At 40.3% G+C, this 25,724-nt stretch overlaps 1 protein-coding gene across 4 annotated transcripts in view; it reads left to right on the forward strand.

Moving 5' to 3' along the window:
* The window catches only part of LOC128686610 (tetratricopeptide repeat protein 17), a 212,291-nt gene extending 187,322 nt beyond the window's left edge, over positions 1–24,969 (forward strand). For all 4 annotated transcript variants that reach the window (XM_053773558.2, XM_053773555.2, XM_070084264.1 and 1 more), the window contains exons 18-20: positions 5,927–6,084; positions 23,201–23,306; positions 23,537–24,969. In XM_053773558.2, coding sequence (XP_053629533.2) covers positions 5,927–6,084; positions 23,201–23,306; positions 23,537–23,668 — 396 coding nt within the window. In that variant the 3' untranslated portion in view covers positions 23,669–24,969. The remainder of the gene's footprint in view (positions 1–5,926; positions 6,085–23,200; positions 23,307–23,536) is intronic.
* Positions 24,970–25,724: the final 755 nt, after the last annotated feature.

Consider the following 25,724-nt stretch of genomic DNA (forward strand, 5'->3'; position numbering starts at 1 on the left):
GCTCTGAAAAATGCCATATTGGCAACCAAGATCACCTACCTGACTCATAATCAGGACATCCCAATTTAGCCCACCCAGGTAATTTTTCAGTCTCATGAAGTCGGCCAAGCGAAAATCTGGGACAGAGATTTGATTGCAGTTATCTGGGTAATTCCATGATATATTGAAACTAAGTGATTTGTGATCACTTTCCCCAAGCTCATCATTAACCTCAAGATTATTAATTAGTGAATCTTTGTTGGCAAGAACCAAGTCAAGCACATTGTTTCCTCTAGTTGGTTCTGTCACAACCTGTTCTAAAAAGCAATCCTGAACCGTATCAAGAAAGTCACTAGACTCAAGATTTCCTGTCATATTGTTCCAATCAATTTGTCTAAAGTTAAAATCTCCCATTATCACAACATTTTCATATCTATATGCCTTATGAATTTTGTCCCATAACAGCTTACTGCACTCCTTATCAAGGTTTGGGGGCCTATAAATCACACCCAAAATTAATTTGTCACGACCCTCGAGTAACTGTAGCCAAACAGATTCTGTGTTCGATGTTTCTAATTTTATATCATGTCTAAGACAACAATTTAAATTTTCTCTGACATACATCGCCACTCCACCACCCTTCCTGTTGACCCTATCAGTGTGGAATAGTTTATAACCCTGTATGTTGCATTCAGAAGGCATTTCTCTATCTTTAAGGTTGAACCAGGTCTCTGTTTTACCAATAATATCTATATTACCTATATTAGCTCATCTGTCTTATTTCTTAGACTCCTACTATTTGTATAGTAAACCTTAAGGGAGCTAGTCACTTGTTGCCCTCTGCTATCTCTCTTTGTTTATCAATTGATTTGCCATTACTATCAACTTTATTTTGAATATTGTCTTTTAAACATATCCCTGAGGTATCCCGGTAATAACTGCTGTTTTTAACCCTAATACTGCAGCCTGATTGTTTCCCACAAACACCCATACCTCTATAATCTATCAGTTTAAATTCTTAGACAAGTCATCAGTTACCCTCTTAATCGAATTGGCTAATGCAACCACTCCGTCACCAGAGAGATGAACTCCATCCCTTGCATACATATCACGTTTGCCAAAGAATAGGTCCCAGTTATCAATGAATGGGATTGCAAGTTCCTTGCAGTACCTGTCTAGCCAGCAATTTATACCAATTGCCCTAGACATCCATTCATTGCCCACTCCCTTTCTAGGCAAGATGCTACATATGACTGGGATCTCCCCCTTAGACCTAACTACTTCTATGGCTGACCTGTACCTATCCAGCAGCTCCTGTCTCCTGCCCTTCCCAATGTCATTACCCCCAGCACTAAGACAGATAATGGGCTTGTTCCCATTATGTGACATAATATTATCCAACCTGCTGACTATGTCACCAACACCAGCTCCAGGAAGGCACACCCTCTGTCTGACCTTTCTGTCTCTGTTACAAAAAGCACGGTCCATATATCTTACCTGAGAATCTCCTACTATTAAAATATTCTTACCTTGATTAGCAGGAGAATCAGTGGTACCTTCAAACTCACTAACCAATGAAGTGCACTCGTCCAGGAGAACAGAGAATCGATCTCCTACCTTCACATCTTCTCTGTTAACTCTCCTTATCTTCCTTCTTCCTGAACTGTGAACCACTTGCCACTTAAATCGGCTGCCACTATCACTGCTAGTGACCATTTCCTCCTTACCAGCTAAATCCTTCTTACACTCACTCCCAAACTCATCTAGGCAAAGCTTCAGCCTCCTATTTTCCTCCTGCAGAAGTAGAACCTCCTTCTTCAACACTTTAACCTGAGCTTCTAAAACACTACAACAAGCCATGGTGCTTGGTAACACCCCACGCTAACTCCCAGAGCTTAGGACAGGTATGACCGCAGGTGACCACTGACCTCAGCGTACTGGAGCGTACTAGTTTTGGAGTGGTTGATGCTATTATTTAATAAATGTATGGGAGAGGGTAAGGCACCTAGGGATTGGTAGAGAGCATGCATAGTTCCTTTGTATAAAGGCAAAGGGGATAAAAGAGAGTGCAAAAATTATAGGGGAATAAGTCTGTTGAGTATACTTGGTAAAGTGTATGGTAGAGTTATTATTGAAAGAATTAAGAGTATGACAGAGAGTAGGATAGCAGATGAGCAAGGAGGCTTTAGGAAAGGTAGAGGGTGTGTAGACCAAGTGTTTACAGTGAAACACATAGGTGAACAGAATTTAGATAAGGCTAAAGAGATTTTTGTGGCATTTATGGATTTGGAAAAGGCATATGACAGGGTGGATAGCGGGGCAATGGGGCAGATGTTGCAGTTTTTTTGAGGGTAGTGAGGCTCAGGTTAGAGTATGTAGGAGAGAGGGAGATTATTTCCCTATGAAAGTAGGCATTAGACAAGGATGTGTGATGTCACCATTATTGTTCAATATATTTATAGATGAGGTTGTAAGAGAAGTGAATGCGAGGGTCTTGGCAAGAGGTGTGGAGTTAAAAGATAAAGAATCAAACAAAGTGGGAGTTGTCAGAGTTGCTCTCTGCTGATGACACTGTGCTTTGAGATTCTGAAGAAAAGTTGGGTTGGTGGATGAATTTGATAGGGTATGTAAAAGAAGAAAATTAAAAGTGAATATAGGAAAGAGTAAGATGATGATTATAAAAAGATTAGGTGACAAAAGATTGGATATCAGATTGGAGGTAGAGAGTATGGAGGAGGTGAATGTATATGTAGGAATGGACGTGTCATCAGATGGGTCTATGAAGGATGAGGTGAATCATAGAATTGATGAGGGGTAAAGGGTGAGTGGTGCACTTAGGAGTCTGTGGAGACAAAGAACTTTGTCTGTGGAAGCAAAGAGGGGAGTGTATGAGGGTATAGTTATACCAACACTCTTATATGGGTGTGAAGCTTGGGTGATGAAGGTTGCAATGAGGAGAAGGCTGGAGGCAGTGATGTCATGTCTGAGGGCAATGTGTGGTGTGAATATAATGCAGAGAATTTGTAGTTTGGAAATTAGGAGAAGATGTGGGATTACCAAAACTATTATCCAGAGGGCAGAGGAGGGATTGTTGAGGTGGTTTGGACATGTAGAGAGAATGGAACAAAACGGAATGACTTCGAGAGTGTATAAATCTGTGGTGGAAGGAAGGCGGGGATAGGGGGTCAGCCTATGAAAGGTTGGAGGGAGGGGCTAAAAGGAGGTTTTATGTGCGAGGGGCTTGGACTTAGCAGCAAGCATGCATGAGCGTATTTGTTATGAGTGAATGGAGACAAATGGTTTTAACCCTTTGACTGTTTACGTCGTATATATACGTCTTACGCGCCACTGTTTCTGACGTATTTATATACGTAAATTCTAGCGGCTTCAAATCAAGCAGGAGAAAGCTGGTAGGCCCACATGTGAGAAAATGGGTCTGTGTGGTCAGTGTGCACCACATAAAAAAAATCCTGCAGCACGCAGTGCATAATGAGAAAAAAAAATGACCTTTTTTTTTTGGAATAAAACGCCGACTTTGGAGTGTATTTTCATATAGTATTTATTGTTGTATTCTCGTTTTCATGGTCTCAGGTGATAAAATGGAAAACATATTACAGAAATAGAGATGATTTTCATTACTTTCACGATGAAAATGACCCTGAAATTGACTCAAAGTAGCAGAAATGTTTGATTTTTACCAAATTTCAGGAGTAAGCAAATTACACCACATGTCCAATACACATCAAGTGTGGAGTCTGATATTCTTTCACTAGTGCACTGATATTATTTATACCATTTTTACAATAATGCATTAGTCTGCATAACAGTAAATTTTGTATTTTTTTTTGTATGAATAAAAAATCAAAATAGAAAGCAATAGTAATATAAGAGGGGCCTAGAGACATGACTAATGAACAGGGGATATGTTATTTTAGTGCCAAGAATGTCTACATTGTGTATTCTGGACCTTATTTTGAAATTGGCATCTTTTTTAATTTGTGTGAAATTGGCCAAATTGCCAATTTCTGACCACTTTATTGGGTAGTTCAAATCGGTAAATAGGCGGTTTCTTGTACTCAACTGATAGAAAAAATGGAGTTCTAAAGAAATAGCTATGAATTTGGTCAACTGGAACAACGGAATTGGCCAAAAACAGGGCTCAAAGTCGGCGAAAATGCCGATGCGTATATGTCGCTGAGACCGCTAACTTCACGGGAGCATAATTCCGTGAGTTTTCGACCAAATTTCATACCTTTGGTGTCATTGCCATCGGGAAAAGATTCTCAATCATTTCATTAGAATTTTTTTTTTTTTTCCAAAACTTTTGCGACATAGAATGACAGTTTCAGAAAGGGGCTTGCGACAGTCAAAAGGGTAATACTTGACATGCTGTTGGAGTGTGAGCAAAGTAACATTTATGAAGGGATTCATGGAAACCGGCAGGCCGGACTTGAGTCCTGGAGATGGGAAGTACAGTGTCTGCACTCTGAAGGAGGGGTGTTAATGTTACAGTTTTATAACTAGTGTAAAGCACCCCTCTGGCAAGACAGTGATGGGGTGAATGATGATGAAAGTTTTTCTTTTTTGGGCCACCCTGCCTTTGTGGGAATCGGCCGATGTGTTAATAATAAAAAAAAAAAACTGCTGAATAAACCACCATGGCCCCTAAGAAAGCTCCTAGTGCCAGGCCTATGGTAAAGAAGGCGAGAAACATGATAGAATTCAAGAAAGAACTTTTAGTAAAGTACCGAAGTGGAAGAGGAAGAGAGAGGGGAGAATGTACCTTATTCAGTGATTCTATGATATATACTCTACTAAAGTAGCACGAGTCGATAAAGGCTATAGCGCCAGCCAGCGATAAAGTATAACATTAACAGTGCAGCAAGTAAGTTAAGTAATTAATCGATTGAAAAAGGACAGCATGAACCTAATTCCTCCAATATAAGACTACTGAGAACACCACCGCCACTGCTGGCCTTCACCACAACTATGTATGGCTTATGCTCTCAGTGGCCCTTATACACCCAACAACAAAACACACCTCCACTCGTGACATACGTAATGACAGTTTTTATTCATTCTAGAGTATATGTCATTTTTCTATGTTATTAATATTGTTTGTGTCATATTAGATGAATTGTGATAGATAAATAAGCCATAGAGTTGATATTAGTGTCGTATTGAAGGACTATCTTGTCCTTCCTCCAAACACACTCCCCTGCCGCTGCCACAATTCCTAACATACATAATGACATATTTTATTCATACACCAACAAGAGTCTTCAGTAAAGGCAAGTGTGATGTTATTATTGTTTTATTCTTCATGTCTTGATGTTTTTTGTGCATGTAAATCTATATTTCATGTAAAAAAAAATATTTTTTTGTTAATACTTCTGGTCTGAAACAGATTAATTGGATTTACATTATTTCTTATGGGGAAAATGGTTTCACAAATCTTCAATTTCGCCATTAGTCACACTCTCTGGAAAAGATTAATTACGAAAAACGAGGGCCCACTGTACTACTACAAATTTCCAGATCAAGAAGCAATGACAACTACAGTGCAAGATATGAAAAACTTTTATTATGTTTGACGATTTAAAAAATAAAAATAAAATTCATTCAACTTTTTTTGAGGTGTCAGGTTCAAAACCCAGTTTTTTCCCATTTGTTTTTTAATCCACATATTACATATATAATGAAGGTTTTCAGGAATATAACCTACTCTCAATATGATTTTTTCCTCAACACACCAGATGTCTCCCACCAAGGCAGGGTGACCTGTAAAAGAAGAAAAAGTTTTTCTTGTTACACTTATTAATATTAAGCAGGAGAAGGGGTTGCTAGCCCCTTGCTCCCAGCCTTTTAGTTGCCTCGTATGACATGCATGGCTTATGGAGGAAAGATTCTACTGCAACATTAAATGTAATTTACCCCCTCTTTTCAGAATGAAACGTCTTGGGTAGTTGCAACAGCAGCAGCTTTGTATTGGCGTGTAGTGGGCAGCGGTGAGCATGCAGTAGACTGCTTGAGACACACATTGCACCATGCTCCAAGACACATGAAAGATATTCCTCTTATATCTCTTGCTAACATTTTACACAGGTAAGTTATTGATTCCCTCAGTGTGGCTGGTTGCAAGAATAGTATGTTCATCTTATGAGGAGCAGACAGAGGATTGACCTCCACTAGGTCAATTTTTTTTTTTTTCAGCAACTATTGGCAGAAAGGTGGGCTAGTGCAAGTATGAATACTGGGGGGGGTTGAAGAGGGTTGGAATAGTTTTAAAAATCCAGTATTAGAATGTGGGGCAGAAGTTTGTGGCTATAGGAGGGTGGGTGCAGGAGGAAAGAGGAGTGATGGGTAGAATGATGAAGTAAAGGGTGTGATAAAAGAGAAAAAGGTAGCTTATGAGAGGTTTTTAAAAAGCAGAAGTGTTATAAGAAGAGCAGAGTATATGGAGAGTAAAAGAAAGTTGAAGATAGTGTTGAGAGAGTGTAAAAGGAGAGCAGATGATAGGGTGGGAGAGGTACTGTCTAGAAATTTTGATGAAAATAAGAAAAAAATTTGGAGTGAGATAAACAAGTTAAGAAAGCCTAGGGAACGAATGGATTTGTCAGTTAACCCTTTCAGGGTTTCCGACATACTAGTATGGCTTATGCGCCAGTGTCCATGACGTACTATTTTTTTTTTTTATTTTTATTGTCACACTGGCCGATTCCCACCAAGGCAGGGTGGCCCGAAAAAGAAAAACTTTCACCATCATTCACTCCATCACTGTCTTGCCAGAAGGGTGCTTTACACTACAGTTTTTAAACTGCAACATTAACACCCCTCCTTCAGAGTGCAGGCACTGTACTTCCCATCTCCAAGACTCAAGTCCGGCCTGCCTGTTTCCCTGAACCCCTTCATAAATGTTACTTTGCTCACACTCCAACAGCACGTCAAGTATTAAAAACCATTTGTCTCCATTCACTCCTATCAAACACGCTCACGCATGCCTGCTGGAAGTCCAAGCCCCTCGCACACAAAACCTCCTTTACCCCCTCTCTCCAACCTTTCCTAGGCCAACCCCTACCCCGCCTTCCTTCCACTACAGACTGATACACTCTTGAAGTCATTCTGTTTCGCTCCATTCTCTCTACATGTCCGAACCACCTCAACAACCCTTCCTCAGCCCTCTGGACAACAGTTTTGGTAATCCCGCACCTCCTCCTAACTTCCAAACTACGAATTCTCTGCATTATATTCACACCACACATTGCCCTCAGACATGACATCTCCACTGCCTCCAGCCTTCTCCTCGCTGCAACATTCATCACCCATGCTTCACACCCATATAAGAGCGTTGGTAAAACTATACTCTCATACATTCCCCTCTTTGCCTCCAAGGACAAAGTTCTTTGTCTCCACAGACTCCTAAGTGCACCACTCACTCTTTTCCCCTCATCAATTCTATGATTCACCTCATCTTTCATAGACCCATCCGCTGGCACGTCCACTCCCAAATATCTGAATACATTCACCTCCTCCATACTCTCTCCCTCCAATCTGATATTCAATCTTTCATCACCTAATCTTTTTGTTATCCTCATAACCTTACTCTTTCCTGTATTCACCTTTAATTTTCTTCTTTTGCACACCTTACCAAATTCATCCACCAATCTCTGCAACTTCTCTTCAGAATCTCCCAAGAGTACAGTGTCATCAGCAAAGAGCAGCTGTGACAACTCCCACTTTGTGTGTGATTCTTTATCTTTTAACTCCACGCCTCTTGCCAAGACCCTCGCATTTACTTCTCTTACAACCCTATCTATAAATATATTAAACAACCACGGTGACATCACACATCCTTGTCTAAGGCCTACTTTTACTGGGAAATAATTTCCCTCTTTCCTACATACTCTAACTTGAGCCTCACTATCCTTGTAAAAACTCTTCACTGCTTTCAGTAACCTACCTCCTACACCATACACTTGCAACATCTGCCACATTGCCCCCCTATCCACCCTGTCATACGCCTTTTCCAAATCCATAAATGCCACAAAGACCTCTTTAGCCTTATCTAAATACTGTTCACTTATATGTTTCACTGTAAACACCTGGTCCACACACCCCCTACCTTTCCTAAAGCCTCCTTGTTCATCTGCTATCCTATTCTCCGTCTTACTCTTAATTCTTTCAATAATAACTCTACCATACACTTTACCAGGTATACTCAGCAGACTTATCCCCCTATAATTTTTGCACTCTCTTTTATCCCCTTTGCCTTTATACAAAGGAACTATGCATGCTCTCTGCCAATCCCTAGGTACCTTACCCTCTTCCATACATTTATTAAATAATTGCACCAACCACTCCAAAACTATATCCCCACCTGCTTTTAACATTTCTATCTTTATCCCATCAATCCCGGCTGCCTTACCCCCTTTCATTTTACCTACTGCCTCACGAACTTCTCCCACACTCACGACTGGCTCTTCCTCACTCCTACAAGATGTTATTCCTCCTTGTCCTATACACGAAATCACAGCTTCCCTATCTTCATCAACATTTAACAATTCCTCAAAATATTCCCTCCATCTTCCCAATACCTCTAACTCTCCATTTAATAACTCTCCTCTCCTATTTTTAACTGACAAATCCATTTGTTCTCTAGGCTTTCTTAACTTGTTAATCTCACTCCAAAACTTTTTCTTATTTTCAACAAAATTTGTTGATAACATCTCACCCATGCTCTCATTTGCTCTCTTTTTACATTGCTTCACCACTCTCTTAACCTCTCTCTTTTTCTCCATATACTCTTCCCTCCTTGCATCACTTCTACTTTGTAAAAACTTCTAATATGCTAACTTTTTCTCCCTTACTACTCTCTGTACATCATCATTCCACCAATCGCTCCTCTTCCCTCCCGCACCCACTTTCCTGTAACCACAAACTTCTGCTGAACACTCTAACACTACATTTTTAAACCTACCCCATACCTCTTCGACCCCATTGCCTATGCTCTCATTAGCCCATCTATCCTCCAATAGCTGTTTATATCTTACCCTAACTGCCTCCTCTTTTAGTTTATAAACCTTCACCTCTCTCTTCGTACTAGTACTAGTACTAGTACGCATAAATTCTGGCGCCTTCAAATCTCGCGGGAAAAGGCTGGTAGGCCTAGGTTTGAGAGAATGGGTGTGTGTGGTTGGTGTGCGCGGTAGAAAAAAATCTGGGACCCAGTGGCGCATTGTGGGAACGCCATGTTAGTAGACCTTGTTCACCATGCCTCGCAGTAAGAAACTCCTCACTCCTCGGCGAATTGGGACACTTTTGTTCCCCAGTGACAGTTCTAATACAGATGGAAGTGCCTGTGAAGATGAGTTTCAAGGTTTTGGTGAGGTTTTGACTGAAACTAATGACCATAATATCGGTAATAGTGAGGAAAACCCAGACAACCCTCAGCCTTCCACCTCTGCTGCTGGGTCGTCTTGTTCACGTTCAGTTGTACCAGAATCAAAGAGGAAACTCCTATTTTCCCAAATACCGGACTCAGATGTGAGCATTGGAGATGATAGTGATTATGAACTACAAGCTCTTGAAACCGGTTCCAATAGTGAAAGTGAAGTGAAATATTCTCCAGTGAAGCGTCAGTATATACGACGATATATGCACTCTGGTAGTGTGCCATATGCTATTCCAAGGGAAAGGAGTACATCTCGGAGTACATCCCATGGCTGTACAACAGGAACAGACAGTGAAAATGACGATGATAGTGTTGCATTTGGGATGGAAAATGTGCATGGTGGTGGTGCCGGCCGTGAGGCACCAGCAGTGAGCCATGCTGCCACCCATGCCGCTGCCTCAGCTGATCTAAAACAAAGCCCACCATCCCCCACCCACCCACCACACCAGCCTCCACAACCACAACAACCACAACCACCTGTCATTATCCAGTACCCACCAGCAGACCGCACCTGGGATTGGCAGGAAGCTGTCAATTTTGTTCCAAATCCCCACCAGTTTGATGAAAGCCAAAGTGGAATATGGCCATGTTGTACACTGGGGAACAATGCCACTGAACTGGAATGTTTCGAGTTATTCTTTGACGAACCCCTGATGGAAATTATTGTCAGGGAAAGCAACAGATACTACGAGTACACCATGGCAAACACAATACTTTCACCAAGCTCACGGCTACACAGGTGGAAGGAGACAACTATGGCTGAGATATATCTTTTCTTTGCCACAATAATGCTTATGCCACATGTGTATAAGCACAGTTTGAAATCATACTGGTCAACAGATCGCCTGATTGCAACCCCAGGTTTCAGTGATATAATGGGAGTGAATCGATTTGTGCTACTATTATGTATGCTTCACTTCTCAGACAAAACCAGGCCTGACAGAAATGACAGGTTATGTAAGATTAGGAATGTGTTTGTGTATCTGAAAGAGAAATTCAGTATGTATTTTTATCCCTTCAGGAAGCTTGTAATTGATGAGTCTTTGATTCTGTTCAAAGGAAGACTCTCTTTCAAGCAGTACATACCAAGCAAGAGGAAACGCTTTGGTATAAAGTTGTTTGTGCTTTGTGACTGTTACAGTGGTCTTGTATTGGATATTATTGTGTACACTGGAAGTTATACATTGCAAAATACCAGGAAGTTATTGGGCATCTCTGGTGATGTGGTTAGAACAATGATGGAACCATACCTTGGTAAGGGGCATATATTATATACATACTGATAACTGGTACACAAGCCCCTCACTCAGTGATTTTTTGCGAGTGAACACGACAGATGTGTGTGGCACAGTGCGTGCAAATCGTAAGCATATGCCCAGGTTTGACGCTGGCACTCGTAGAGGTGAGGTGCAGGCGTTTGCTGCCAATGACATCATGGCATTTCGGTGGCATGACAAACGAGATGTCACTCTGTTGTCATCAGTTCACCCTAATGAAATGGCAGACACTGGCAGGCAGCATAGAGAGAGCAATGAACCCATTCTAAAACCTGCAGCTGTGATTGATTACTCTCACAATGCACTCAGTGGACAAATGTGACATGCAGATTGGGTTTGCTGATTGTGTTCGCAAGAGTTATAAGTGGTACATAAAACTCTTTTTCCATCTTCTGGACATTTCCATTCTCAATGCTTATAATATGTATAAGATGAGGACCAGAAACAAACCATCATATGCCGAATTTTGTTTGTCTATCATCAGACAAGTAGTATTCAAGTACCAAGGAACAACACCTGCAATAGACCGCCCACTAAATTATCAACAACTACCTTCTCGTCTGAAGCATGGTGATCACTTCCTAATACAACTGCCTGCTACTGCTTTCAAGAAAAAGGCTCAGAAGAGGCGTTACGTCTGTGCACATACAAAAAAACGCCCACAACAACGCAGGGACACTCGTTTTATGTGTGAGGAGTGTAAAACACCACTCTGCATGACACCATGTTTCAAAGACTTCCACAGGCTACAGAACTTCTAGAAACATTCTCTGTGACTGTATATGTGTATGTAAAACCCAGAAAAATAGTAATAAACATTTGATATCATTTGTGTGTGTAAACAACAACTATAAACAATATAAGGACAACAGTGTTTGTGGAGTTATTGTGCAGTAAATAAAGAGAAAAAAATTATAAAATAGTGCTAATATTGGTCTCACAGGCCATAAAAGTTACTTGGAAAAAAAATTTAAAAATAATAGAAAATAGTACCTAAAAAACAAAAACAAATAATACCAGGTGACGGCAGTCGGCGATGATACCATATATCGGGCATTTTGTGTAAACTTCATGCCTCCATATCTCGGTAAGTATTGATGGTAAAAAAAATTTGTGTAGCCTATAATGTTTAGAAAAAAAAACTATCTTTTCATAAGAAAAATTTTTTTTTTTTTTTTAAATTTGGCAGACCCTGAGAACAAGTCTCTGAGAGGGCCTGTGGACCCTGAAAGGGTTAAAACAAAGTAGGGGAGTTAGTAGCTGGGGAGATGGAGGTATTGGGTAGATGGCAGGAATATTTTGAGGCACTTTTAAATGTTGACAAAGAAAGGGAGGCAGTAATTTCATGCACTGGCCAGGGAGGTATACCATCTTTTAGGAGTGAAGAAGAGCAGGATGTGAGTGTGGGGGAGGTGTGTGAGGCATTACGTAGAATGAAAGGGGGTAAAGCAGCTGGAACTGACGGGATCATGACAGAAATGTTAAAAGCAGGGGGGGATATAGTGTTGGAGTGGTTGGTATTTTCGTTTAATAAACGTATGAAAAAGGGGAAGGTATGTAAGGATTGGCAGAAAGCATGTATAATTCCTTTATATAAAGGGAAGGAGGACAAAGGAGATTGTAAAAATTATAGAGGAATAAGTTTACTGAGTATACCAGGAAAAGTGTATGGTAGGGTTATTATTGAAAGAATTAGAGACAAGACAGAATGTAGGATTGCGGATGAGCAAGGAAGTTTTAGAGTGGGTAGGGGATGTGTAGGTCAAGTGTTTACATTGAAGCATATATGTGAACAGATTTAGATAAAGGTAGGGAAGTTTTCATTGAATTTAGAAAAGGCATATGATAGAGTGGATAGGGGAACAATGTGGCAGATGTTGCAAGTACATATATGGAATAGGTAGTAAGTTACTAAATGCTGTAAAGAGTTTTTATGATGATAGTGAGGCTCAGGTTAGGGTGTATAGAAGAGAGGGAGACTACTACTCGGTAAAAGTAGGTCTTAGACAGGGATGTGTAATGTCACCATGGTTGTTTAATATATTTATAGATGGAGTTGTAAAAGAAGTAAATGCTAGGGTGTTGGGAAGAGAGGTGGGATTCAATTATGGGGAATCAAATACAAAACGGGAATTGACAGTTAATTTTTGCTGATGATACTGTGCTTATGGGAGATTCCAAAAAAAAGTTGCAAAGGTTAGTGGACGAGTTTGGGAGTGCGTGTAAACGTAGAAAGTTGAAAGTGAACATAGATAAGAGTAAGGTGATGAGGGTATCAAATGATTTAGGTAAAGAAAAACTGGATATCAGATTGGAGAGGAGGGGTATGGAAGAAGTGAATGTTTTCAGATATTTGGGAGTTGACATGTCAGAGAATGGATTTATGAAGGATGAGGTTAACCATAGAATTGGTGAAGGAAAAAAGGTGAGTGGTGCATTGAGGTATTTTTTTTTTTTTTTTCAACAAGTCGGCCGTCTCCCACCGAGGCAGGGTGACCCAAAAAAGAAAGAAAATCCCCAAAAAGAAAATACTTTCATCATCATTCAACACTTTCACCACACTCACACATTATCACTGCTTTTGCAGAGGTGCTCAGAATACAACAGTTTAGAAGCATATAAGTATAAAGATACACAACATATCCCTCCAAACTGCCAATATCCCAAACCCCTCCTTTAAAGTGCAGGCATTGTACTTCCCATTTCCAGGACTCAAGTCCGACTATATGAAAATAACCGGTTTCCCTGAATCCCTTCACTAAATATTACCCTGCTCACACTCCAACAGATCGTCAGGTCCCAAGTATCATTCGTCTCCATTCACTCCTATCTAACATGCTCACGCACGCTTGCTGGAAGTCCAAGCCCCTCGCCCACAAAACCTCTTTTACCCCCTTTCTCCAACCCTTTCGAGGATGACCCCCACCCCGCCTTCCTTCCCCTATAGATTTACATATATGCTTTCCATGTCATTCTACTTTGATCCATTCTCTCTAAATGACCAAACCACCTCAACAACCCCTCTTCTGCCTCTCATTATCTATGGAGGCAAAGAAGGGAATGTATGAAAGTATAGTGGTACCAACACTCTCATGTGGGTGTGAAGCTTGGGATGTAAAGGCTGCAGTGAGGAGGAAGTGGCGACGTCCTGTCTAAGGGCAGTGTGTGGTGTAAATATTATGCAGAGAATTCAGAGTATGAAAATCAGGAGAAGGTGTGGAGTTAATAAAAGTATTAGTCACAGGGCTGAAGAGGGGTTGTTGAGGTGGTTTGGTCATTTAGAGAGAATGGATCAAAGTAGAATGACATGGAGAGTGTATAAATCTGCAGGGGAAGGGAGGCATGGTAGGGGCCGTCCTCGAAAAGGTTGGAGGGAGGGAGTGAGTAAAGGAGGTTTTGTGGGTGAGGGGCTTGGACTTCCAGCAAGCATGTGTGAGCTTGTTGGATAGGAGTGAATGGAGACGAATGGGTTTTGGGACCTGACAAGCTGTTGGAGTGTGAGCAAGGTAATATTTAGTGAAGGGATTCAGGGAAACCGGTTATTTTTATATAGCCGGACTTGAGTACTGGAAATGGGAAGTACAGTGCCTGCACTTTAAAGGAGGGGTTTGAGTTATTGGCAGTTTGGAAGGCTACCTGGAGTTTACCTGGAGAGAGTTCCTGGGGTCAACGCACCCGCGGCCCGGTGTGTGACCAGGCTATGTTATATATGCTTCTAAACTTTTGTATCTGGGCACCTCTGCAAAGACAGTGATTATGTGCGAGTGTGGTGAAAGTGTTGAATGATGATGAAAGTATTTTCTTTTTGGGGATTTTCTTTCTTTTTGGGTCACCCTGCCTCGGTGGGAGACAGCCAATTTGTTGAAAAAAAAAAATGCACCAGATGAAAAAAATAGTGGAGAATGTTTGTGTATGAGCATTCAGCGAGGAACTGGGTGCAGTGTTTCAAGGTTGGTGACGGTGTCGAGTTACTGTCTGCCAAACCTTGTCCTGGCCCCTTGAAGAAGACATCTCTTCATACCTTAACTGTGTTAAAGAAGCTTTTATAGAGTACACCCAAGATAACTGCTAGAGAATTGAAAGAAAAGAACTCACATCTTCTCTCAGAGGTGTCTGTAAGAACTGTTAACAGACATGTGTCAGAACTGGGCTACAGTAGTAACCGCCAGGTTAAGAAACCGATCCTCTCCAAGCCACAGAAGAAATGTACGCTGGATTATGCAAAGAAATATCTTCACTGGAATCCTCAACAGTAGTCTGAAGTACTTTGAAGTGATGAGTCAACCTTCACCGTCACCTTTAATCATGGGGGACATGTGTACTGGCCCATAAGTAGTGACCCGCTAGACCCACGCTACACCTGTGGGACCACCAAACACCCATACCCGCTCATGGTTTGGGGGTGTTTCATTGCTCAGAGTGTTTGTGAACTCATTGTGCTTCCCAAAAACCAGTATATGAACTAGTATAATTACCTGGAGTTATTGTGTGACAATTTATCTGATGCGTTTGACAAGTGTGGGGCTATGATTTTTATGCAGGACGGTGCACCGTGTCATACTACCAAATCTGTAATTCAGTGGCTTAAATACTATGAAGTGAGGTTCTTTAATGACTAGCCAGGCAATTCCCCAGACCTAAACCCTATTGATAAACTCTGGTCAATAGTGAAACGAAGTTTACTAGGCAAGGATATCAGTTCCATCCCGCGGCTGGAGGCAGCTCTACATGAGGCTTGGAATAATATACCTCCCCAAACCCTCAAGAATTTGTGTGAGAGTCTTCCTACAAGGCTGAGGGATGTGATTAAGCATAAAGGATGCAGCATCAAGTATTTAAACCTCAGTAAGTGTGCAAATGTATATACATAGAGTGGATCCTCGCATTACAAATTTAATCCGTTCCGTGGACTTGTTCGTATCCTGATTTGTTCATATGCTGGGTCAATTTTCCTCGTTTAAATTAACTGAAATGCAATTAATTCGTTCCAGCTGAATTCCTGCTCTCGGGAGGCATGACAAAATAACCCTAATATCAACTCTACGGCTTATTTATCTGTCACAATTCATCTAATATGACATAATAAACAATATAAATAACATAGAAACCTGATATACATGTATACTCTAGAATGAATAAAATATGTCATTACATGGATGGTGGAGGGAGGAGGATTGTGGTCGGGAGTGGTTGCGCAGTCTCACTATGAATATGTCAGAGGTGTTATAAGAGAAAATGGAGTTTGTGAGGCTAACTGAATTAGATCTGGTGTACATACGGTATTTATATACCTTGGAGAAGAAATGCAGAGTGGCATATCCTGTCAGGAGTTCACACTTTTCTTAAGAACTGCCCCTCAAGGAAGGTTCCTTGATGATGATGAGGGGCTCTTGATTTAGGGAATTGGATCCTTGCTCCAGTTCCCCAAATTAAGCCTGAATACCTTCCCTCCCAGATGATGTATAATCCTATGGGTTTAGCGCTTCCCCCTTGATTATAATAATAATCTTAAAAACTGCTATGTACAATTTTTATGTTTATCTCACTACACTACGTATCTCCTATGAGCTGTTTCTCCGTCAGCCATGTCAACAGCAGCTTTTCCATCTTTTCATTGACAGAGGGTCCACTGCTTAGAAATTACTGTAACGCCCTTTGCTGGTGCTGTAGCCTTTATAGACTCTTTCTGCTTTTGTATTGTACATATAGTAGAGGGGCTTCGCTTGCACTCAACTCAACCCTCATACCTAGTCTTTGCTTTAATTCCATGCAAATCATCATCTTTTTCTTCTCGGCACTGTCCATTGCATTTGCTTTGTTAGGACCCATGGTCAGAAGAAAGAAATCTGGCGAATTAACTGCACAAAACGTAAGGAAATTACGAGAATTCCTTGCACCACAAGGATAGCTCCATAAGCATATGTGCACTGGTGACCATTGTTTTGATTGACACTGCTATCTGGTGGTGGTGTTGTCAAACTAAATTATACACAGTACCTACATACATGTATACTATTATTATTATAATTATTATTGTACTATTACATATTATTATATTATATATATTTTTTTTTTTTTTTTTTTTCAACACGTCGGCCGTCTCCCACCGAGGCAGGGTGACCCAAAAAAGAAAGAAAATCCCCAAAAAGAAAATACTTTCATCATCATTCAACACTTTCACCACACTCGCACATTATCACTGTTTTTGCAGAGGTGCTCAGAATACAACAGTCTAGAAGCATACACATATAAAGATACACAACATATCCCTCCAAACTGCCAATATCCCAAACCCCTCCTTTAAAGTGCAGGCATTGTACTTCCCATTTCCAGGACTCAAGTCCGACTATATGAAAATAACCGGTTTCCCTGAATCCCTTCACTAAATATTACCCTGCTCACACTCCAACAGATCGTCAGGTCCCAAGTACCATTCGTCTCCATTCACTCCTATCTAACACGCTCACGCACGCTTGCTGGAAGTCCAAGCCCCTTACCCACAAAACCTCCTTTACCCCCTCTATCCAACCCTTTCGAGGACGACCCCTACCCCGCCTTCCTTCCCCTATAGATTTATATGCTTTCCATGTCATTCTACTTCGATCCATTCTCTCTAAATGACCAAACCACCTCAACAACCCCTCTTCTGCCCTCTGACTAATACTTTTATTAACTCCACACCTTCTCCTAATTTCCACACTCCGAATTTTCTGCATAATATTTACACCACACATTGCCCTTAAACAGGACATCTCCACTGCCTCCAACCGTCTCCTCGCTGCTGCATTTACCACCCAAGCTTCACACCCATATAAGAGTGTTGGTACTACTATACTTTCATACATTCCCTTCTTTGCCTCCATAGATAACGTTTTTTGACTCCACATATACCTCAACGCACCACTCACCTTTTTTCCCTCATCAATTCTATGATTAACCTCATCCTTCATAAATCCATCCGCCGACACGTCAACTCCCAAGTATCTGAAAACATTCACTTCTTCCATACTACTCCTCCCCAATTTGATATCCAATTTTTCTTTATCTAAATCAATTGACACCCTCATCACCTTACTCTTTTCTATGTTCACTTTCAACTTTCTACCTTTACACACATTCCCAAACTCATCCACTAACCTTTGCAATTTTTCTTTAGAATCTCCCATAAGCACAGTATCATCAGCAAAAAGTAACTGTGTCAATTCCCATTTTGAATTTGATTCCCCATAATTTAATCCCACCCCTCTCCCAAACACCCTAGCATTTACTTCCTTTACAACCCCATCTATAAATATATTAAACAACCATGGTGACATTACACATCCCTGTCTAAGACCTACTTTTACCGGGAAGTAGTCTCCCTTTCTTCTACACACCCTAACCTGAGCCTCACTATCCTCATAAAAACTCTTTACAGCATTTAATAACTTACCACCTATTCCATATACTTGCAACATCTGCCACATTGCTCCTCTATCCACTCTATCATATGCCTTTTCTAAATCCATAAATGCAATAAAAACTTCCCTATCTTTATCTAAATACTGTTCACATATATGCTTCAATGTAAACACCTGATCTACACATCCCCTACCCACTCTGAAACCTCCTTGCTCATCCGCAATCCTACATTCTGTCTTACCTCTAATTCTTTCAATTATAACCCTACCGTACACTTTTCCTGGTATACTCAGTAAGCTTATTCCTCTATAATTTTTACAATCTCTTTTGTCCCCTTTCCCTTTATATAAAGGGACTATACATGCTCTCTGCCAATCCCTAGGTACCTTCCCCTCTTTCATATTATTATTATATATTATTATATTATACGTAATTATTATTATGTGTATTATCATTATTCTAGGTAGTAGGTTGGTAGACAGCAATCGCCCAGGGAGGTACTACCGTCCTGCCAAGTGAGTGTAAAACAGAAGCCTGTAATTGTTTTACATGATGGTAGGATTGCTGGTGTCTTTTTTCTGTCTCATAAACATGCAAGATTTCAGGTACATCTTGCTACTTCTACTTACACTTAGGGCACACTACACATATATGTACAAGCATATACTATATACATACCCCTCTGAGTTCTCTTCTATTTTCTTTCTAGTTCTTGTTCTTGTTTATTTCCTCTTATCTCCATGGGGAAGTGGAACAGAATTCTTCCTCCGTAAGCCATGCGTGTTGTAAGAGGCGACTAAAATGCCAGGAGCAAGGGGCTAGTAACCCCTTCTCCCGTATAAATTACTAAATTTAAAAAGAGAAACTTTTGTTTTTCTTTTTGGGCCACCCTGCCTTGGTGGGATACGGCCGGTTTGTTGAAAGAAGATTATCATTATTATTAGTACAGAAGTATTATAATAATAATTATTATTATTATTATTATTATTATTATTATTAATTCAGAGACCTGGAGCACAGATCAAATTCCCTAGATCAAAAGCCCCTCACCACATACGTACGTACTACTACTACTACTACTGCTAATAATAATAATCATTATTATTATTATAACAATAATAATAATACAATATAATAGTAATAATAACAGTAAGAAGAAACTTCAAAAGGCTGCCAGTAGTTGGCACCACCATCAGCAGAACATTGGTAACTACTACTAGTACACTTTTCACCTGTCTAGACTTAAGTAGGCATTTCTGCCCGAAATGCCTCAGCATGATAGTGGCTTTCTTTGCTCCAATCATATTATGATACGTAAACACACATTGTAACCTTTGCAAAGAAATATATATTTTATTTATTTATTTAAGGAACCTCCCTTGAGGGAAACGTTCGCATCCTGAAATTTCTTTCGTATCCTGAAGCAAAAAATCGACCGAACAACAGTTCGTACCCTGAAAAATTCGCATGGTGAGGCGTTCATAACCCAAGGTTCCACTGTATATGTATTATAATCTTTCATGGTATGTGTTTGTGTTTTGGTACGTGTGTGGGGAGAGGCAGCACTGTAGATAAAAAACTCTTTACTGCATTTAACAAACTAATCCATATTTCATAGGCATGCAGCAACTGCCACATTGCTTCCTTATCATACCAAAAGTATGAAATTTGATGGAAAACTTACAGAATTACGCAGGTGCATCAGCAATTTTGCCAACTATGAGTCCTTTCTTAAGTCAATTTCACTGCTAAATTCGTAGGTATTTGACTAGTATGCCTTCTGTTATATTGATTGAGGACAAGAAACCCACCCATTCAACTATTACAACTACCCTACAAAATGCACAATTTTACAAAAAATTAAAAAATACCAGTTTCAAATTAAAGTGCAATATAAACAATGTAGATATTCCTTGCTCTAAAACAACATTTTTTCTGTTCATTATTCACATCCCCAGGCCTCTTCCATATTACACTTGTCTTCCATTTTGAGTTCATAATCTCACACACTGGAGGTGGGAAGTGCAGTGCCTGCACTATGAAGGAGGGGTGAAGATATGTTGCAGTTTTTGAACTGTGGTATTGCCATGCCTCTGGTAAGACTGTTGGAGTGAATGATGATAAAAGTGTTTCTTCTTTTTTGGGTCACCCTGCCTTGGTGGGAAATGGCCGATGTGTTAAAAGAAAAATTACACAAAAATAGATTTTATCTATTTCCTGGAAAATAAAATATAACCAGGAATAATTGCTCATGATTTATCATATCCCAATAATTGAATCAGACCTATTAAAAAATGATAAAACAGACTGGGGACATAGGGGATCCTTAACTGTCCTCAGGAAAATCAACAAAAATCAAATCTTTTTGCTTTCAACATACTGGCTTTATCCCACCGAAGCAGGGTGGCCCAAAAAGAAAAACAAAAGTTTCTCTTTTTAAATTTAGTAATGTATACAGGAGAAGGGGTTACTAGCTCCTTGTTCCCGGCATTTTAGTCACCTTTTACAATATGCATGGCTTACGGGGGAAGAATTCTATTCCACTTACCCATGGAGATAAGAGGAAATAAGCAAGAAGAAGAACTAGTAAGAAAATAGAAGAAGATGGGTGTGTATATATATGCTTGTACATGCATGTGTAGTGTGACCTAAGTGTAAGAAGTAGCAAGATGTACCTGAAATCTTGCATGTTTATGAGACAGAGAAAAGACACCGGCAATCCTATCAACATGCGAAACAATTACAGGCTTTCATTTTACACTCACTTATAATAATAATATCTTTATGTTTACAAATACATGTACAAGGTATACAGGCCTAGCTGACATCAATGACATACTACTACAGTGGACCCCCGGTTATCGGCCAATTTGGTGATCGGCCGATTTTTCAGCTCCCAGTTATCAGCCGTTAATTCAGTGATCGGCCGTTTGGGACATGTCCGTCTGCCAGCTGGGGCCACTTGCGCATCAGTTTGGCTGTGTCTCTTGGTGGCTGAGGAAGCTTCTGCTCATACATCCAAACATTTCGCATATTTCCCATTGTAGTTTGTGTTATTTTTGCAGTGCAACTGTAAAATAAGTAACCATGGCTCCGAAGAATGTTCCTGTGATCAAGAAAGTGAGAAAACACCATGGAATTTAAGTGTGAAGTGTAGCAGGCATGCAGGGAGTGTAGCAGACATGCAGGAAGTGTAGCAAGCATGCAGGGAGTGTAACAGGCATGCAGGAAGTGTAGCAGCCATGCAGGAAGTGTAGCAAGCATGCAGGGAGTGTAACAGGCATGCAGGGAGTGTAGCAGGCATGCAGGGAGTGTAGCAAGCATACAGGAAGTGTAGCAGGCATGCAGGGAGTGTAGCAGGCATGCAGTGAGTGTAGCAGGCATGCAGGGAGTGTAGCAGGCATACAGAAGGTGTAACTGGCATGCAGGAAGTGTAGCAGGCATACAGGAAGTGTAGCAGGCATACAGGAAGTGTAGCAAGCATGCAGGAAGTATAGCAGGCATGCAGGAAGTGTAGCAAGCATGCAGGAAGTGTAGCAAGCATGCAGGGAGTATAGCAGGCATGTAGGAAGTATATCAGGCATGCAGAGAATGTAGCAAGCATACAGGAAGTGTAGCAGACATGCAGGAAATGTAGCAGGCATGCAGGAAGTGTAGCAGGAATGCAGGAAGTGTAGCAGGCATGTAGAGAGAGTAGCAAGCATACAGAAAGTGTAACAGGCATGCAGGGAGTGTAGCAGGCATACAGTGTAACAGCCATGCAGGAAGTGTAGCTGGTCCTAGTGGCATTAAAAGACCATGAAGGGAAGTAACCCCAGATAAGGACTTGGTACCTGAAGGGGGATTCCCCTTCCAAACACTAAGCCCTCCCTCTTTCCTCCTCCCTATCTTCCAGAAGCCAGCATTAGTCTTCAATAAAGGTATGTAATATTTATATAATTGTTAAAAAAATTATTTTTTGTGTGAATATTTTTGTCTGGAACGAATTAATTGTATTTCTATTAATTCTTGTGGGAAATATTATTTCGGTTTTCGGCCGACCTTCTGGAACGGATTACAGCCGATAACCAAGGGTCCACTGTATATAGAAAGCTGCTTGTTATGCAGAGCATTTCGGGCAAATTAAGTCAGTTTTGTCCCAGGATGCGACCCACACTAATCGACTAGCACCCAGGTACCCATTTTACTGATGGGTGAACATAGACAACCAGTGTAAGGAAACACACCCAATGTTTCTACCCTCGTCGGGAATTGAACCTGGGCCCTCACCATGTGAAGCGAGAGCTTTAACCACCAGGCCTTGGTAGTACCTCCCTAGGTGGTTGCTATCTAGCAACCTACCACCTAGGCAGAAATCAAATATTTCCACTATTTTGAGCCCAATTTCAAGCTACTTCCAGTCTTGAAGTGAATGCAGATCATCCCTTTCTTTCAAATAATACCAAGAAATGGCCAATAAAACCATAAAAACCATAGTAGAACACAACTAAGTTGCTATTTTAAACCGAACGCATGGTCAGGTTTTGCTTCTCCCATCATGCATCGTGTGGGGCAGGAATTTTTTTTATACTGTGCACACTCACTGTTCAAACCATTTCTCTCATATCTAGGCCAGAATTTACCACTTATCTTATCTGAGTGAGATGAGCTCAGTGATGTAGTTCTATCTGACAGTCACTGAAAGAGTTAAGGTTAAAAGATTTGGTAAATGTAAGAATACGGTTTACTCTTACCATAGATACTTTGTTGTTTATTTTATAGCTGTTTTATGGAAACCACAATTGTTTTTCAAACAATAAGCAACAACAACAGAGCAAACAAACAACAGCTGCATTACTCACAAAACTGTAATAACAAGATTGCAAACTAGGTGGTGCTCAAACCCATGGCAAGTGAGCAAGCATGGCTTCGAGCTCCGCCCATTTTGTGATTTAATTAACACTATTCTTTTACTGTAATTTAGAACACTTAATTCCTTGGTTACTGTTTGTATCATGTAGTTGTACTTTTTTTTCATGCCAGTCTTTTCTAGATCTGTATAATGCTTTCATTTCTATTCTATTACTGTAATTTAAATTTTTTGTATTTGCAGAGCGGGTCTTTACAATAATGCTCTTGTTGTAGCAAACATGGCATTGGAAATTTCACCAAAGTTTGTCGTCATCCATTTTACAATGGCAAATATATATGCTGCAAAGGTATGTGTTTTCATTGCAAGTTTTAAAAAGGCTGTAAGTCTCATTAATAATTATGTAATAGAAAATTGTTATTTTGCTAAAGTGTGGAAAGTAAATGTGTTAAAGTCTTCACAGAGTTAACATTGCATAATTTTTATCATGCTATTGGTATGTCATGTAGGGTTTGCACATGGAAATTTAGCAAATTATACAAGCATATTTCCTAATTTTACACTTTATTTGCTTTGCAGGGTGATCTGGAGAAAGCCACGGCATTTTATCAGTCTACTCTAGCTCTTCAGTCTTCTTTTGAGCCAGCTAGGGATAGATTAAGAGCCATTCAATGTGCCACTCTTAGTGATGATACTGCAGTAAAAACCTGATAAGAGTTCTAGGCACTTAAATTAAATAAAACAGTGTAATCACTAAATATGCCACACCTGTCACAAGCTGGAGCCTAATGTCCAAAACAAGTTTTGGAACCAATTGAAGCATCTCTTGACAGATCATCCCATAAGCATAGCTCAAGTATACCTAATATATATTGTGCAATACTGTATACATTTAAATTTAATATTAAAAGCTGTATGATAATAATACATGAATCTACAATGCAAAAGATTCTGAGTGATGGATTATACATTATTAGTAATCAAATCATATTCAAGTGGGTATAATTCAGTTTTGTACTTTTTTAAGTAACTGCAAAGGACTATGGTTTTCATATAGAAATTATGATAATTGCTTATAAAATTTGCTAAAACGTTTCAGTTCACCACCATGAAATAGGTGAAAAATAAGAATCAAGATGCATAAAACAGTAAAAACACTCTTCTACACTCCTTACTTATTCAGGTGCATATCCAGTGACTCATACCTTGCTTTTACATCTTTCTTATTTTGACTTCATTGGCATCTCACTTAGGTAGGGTAATCAAAAAAATTTAATTCCCCAGATGCTTCCCATAATTATGATTGTAATGTCTCGGAAAAAAGGTAAGTGGCACATTGAGGTATCTGTGGAGACAAAAAAATGTTAACCATGGAGGCAGAGAAGAGAATGCATGAGAGTAAAGTGGTACCAACACTCTTATATGGGTGTGAAGCATGGGTTGTAAATGATGCAGCAAGGGGGAGGCAGGAGGCAGTGAAGACGTCATTTCTAAGAGCAATGTGTGGCGTAAATATTATGCAGAGAATTAGTAGTGTGGAAATTAGGAGGTGAGAAGTACTAAAAGTAGTATTCAGAGGGCTGAAGAGAGGTTGTTTGGTCATTTAGAGAGGATGGAGCAAAATAGAATGGCTTGGAGTGTGTATAAATCTGTACTGGATGGGAGGAGGGTTAGGGGTCATCCTAGGAAAGGATGGAGGGAGGGGGTAAAAGAGGTATGTGTGAGCATGTTAGGTGAGTGTGAATGGAGAGTAATGTTTTTTGGGACCTGACGAGCTGTTGGAGAGTGAGCAGGGTAATATTTTATGAAGTGATTCAGGGAAACCAGTTAGCTGAACTTGAGTTCTGAAGGTGGGAAGTACAATGTCTGCACTTTTAAGGAGAGGTTTGGAATATTGGCTGTTTGGAGTGACATCTAAACTGTTGCATCTAAGTGCCTCTGCAAACAGTGATGTGTGTGAGTAACAGTGAAAGTGTTTTGTTTTTGGGTCACCCTGCCTTGGTGGGAGACAATTGACGTGTTGAAAATATATATATATTATATATATATATATATATTTTTTTTTTTTTTTTCAACAAGTTGGCCATCTCCCACCGAGGCAGGGTGACCCAAAAAAGAAAGAAAATCCCCAAAAAGAAAATGCTTTCATCATCATTCAACACTTTCACCACACTCACACATAATCACTGTTTTTGCAGAGGTGCTCAGAATACAACAGTTTAGAAGCATATACATATAAAGATACACAACATATCCCTCCAAACTGCCAATATCCCAAACTCCTCCTTTAAAGTGCAGGCATTGTGCTTCCCATTTCCAGGACTCAAGTCCGACTATATGAAAATAACCGGTTTCCCTGAATCCCTTCACTAAATATTACCCTGCTCACACTCCAACAGATCGTCAGGTCCCAAGTATCATTCGTCTCCATTCACTCCTATCTAACACGCTCATGCACGCTTGCTGGAAGTCCAAGCCCCTCGCCCACAAAACCTCCTTTACCCCCTCTTTCCAACCCTTTCAAGGATGGCCCCTACCCCTCCTTCCTTCCCCTATAGATTTATATGCTTTCCATGTCATTCTACTTTGATCCATTCTCTCTAAATGACCAAACCACCTCAACAACCCCTCTTCTGCCCTCTGACTAATGCTGTTATTAACTCCACACCTTCTCCTAATTTCCACACTCCAAATTTTCTGCATAATATTTACACCACACATTGCCCTCAGACAGGACATCTCCACTGCCTCCAACCGTCTCCTCGCT

Source organism: Cherax quadricarinatus, chromosome 12 (genome assembly GCF_038502225.1).
Source record: "Cherax quadricarinatus isolate ZL_2023a chromosome 12, ASM3850222v1, whole genome shotgun sequence".
Lineage (NCBI taxonomy): Eukaryota > Metazoa > Arthropoda > Malacostraca > Decapoda > Parastacidae > Cherax > Cherax quadricarinatus.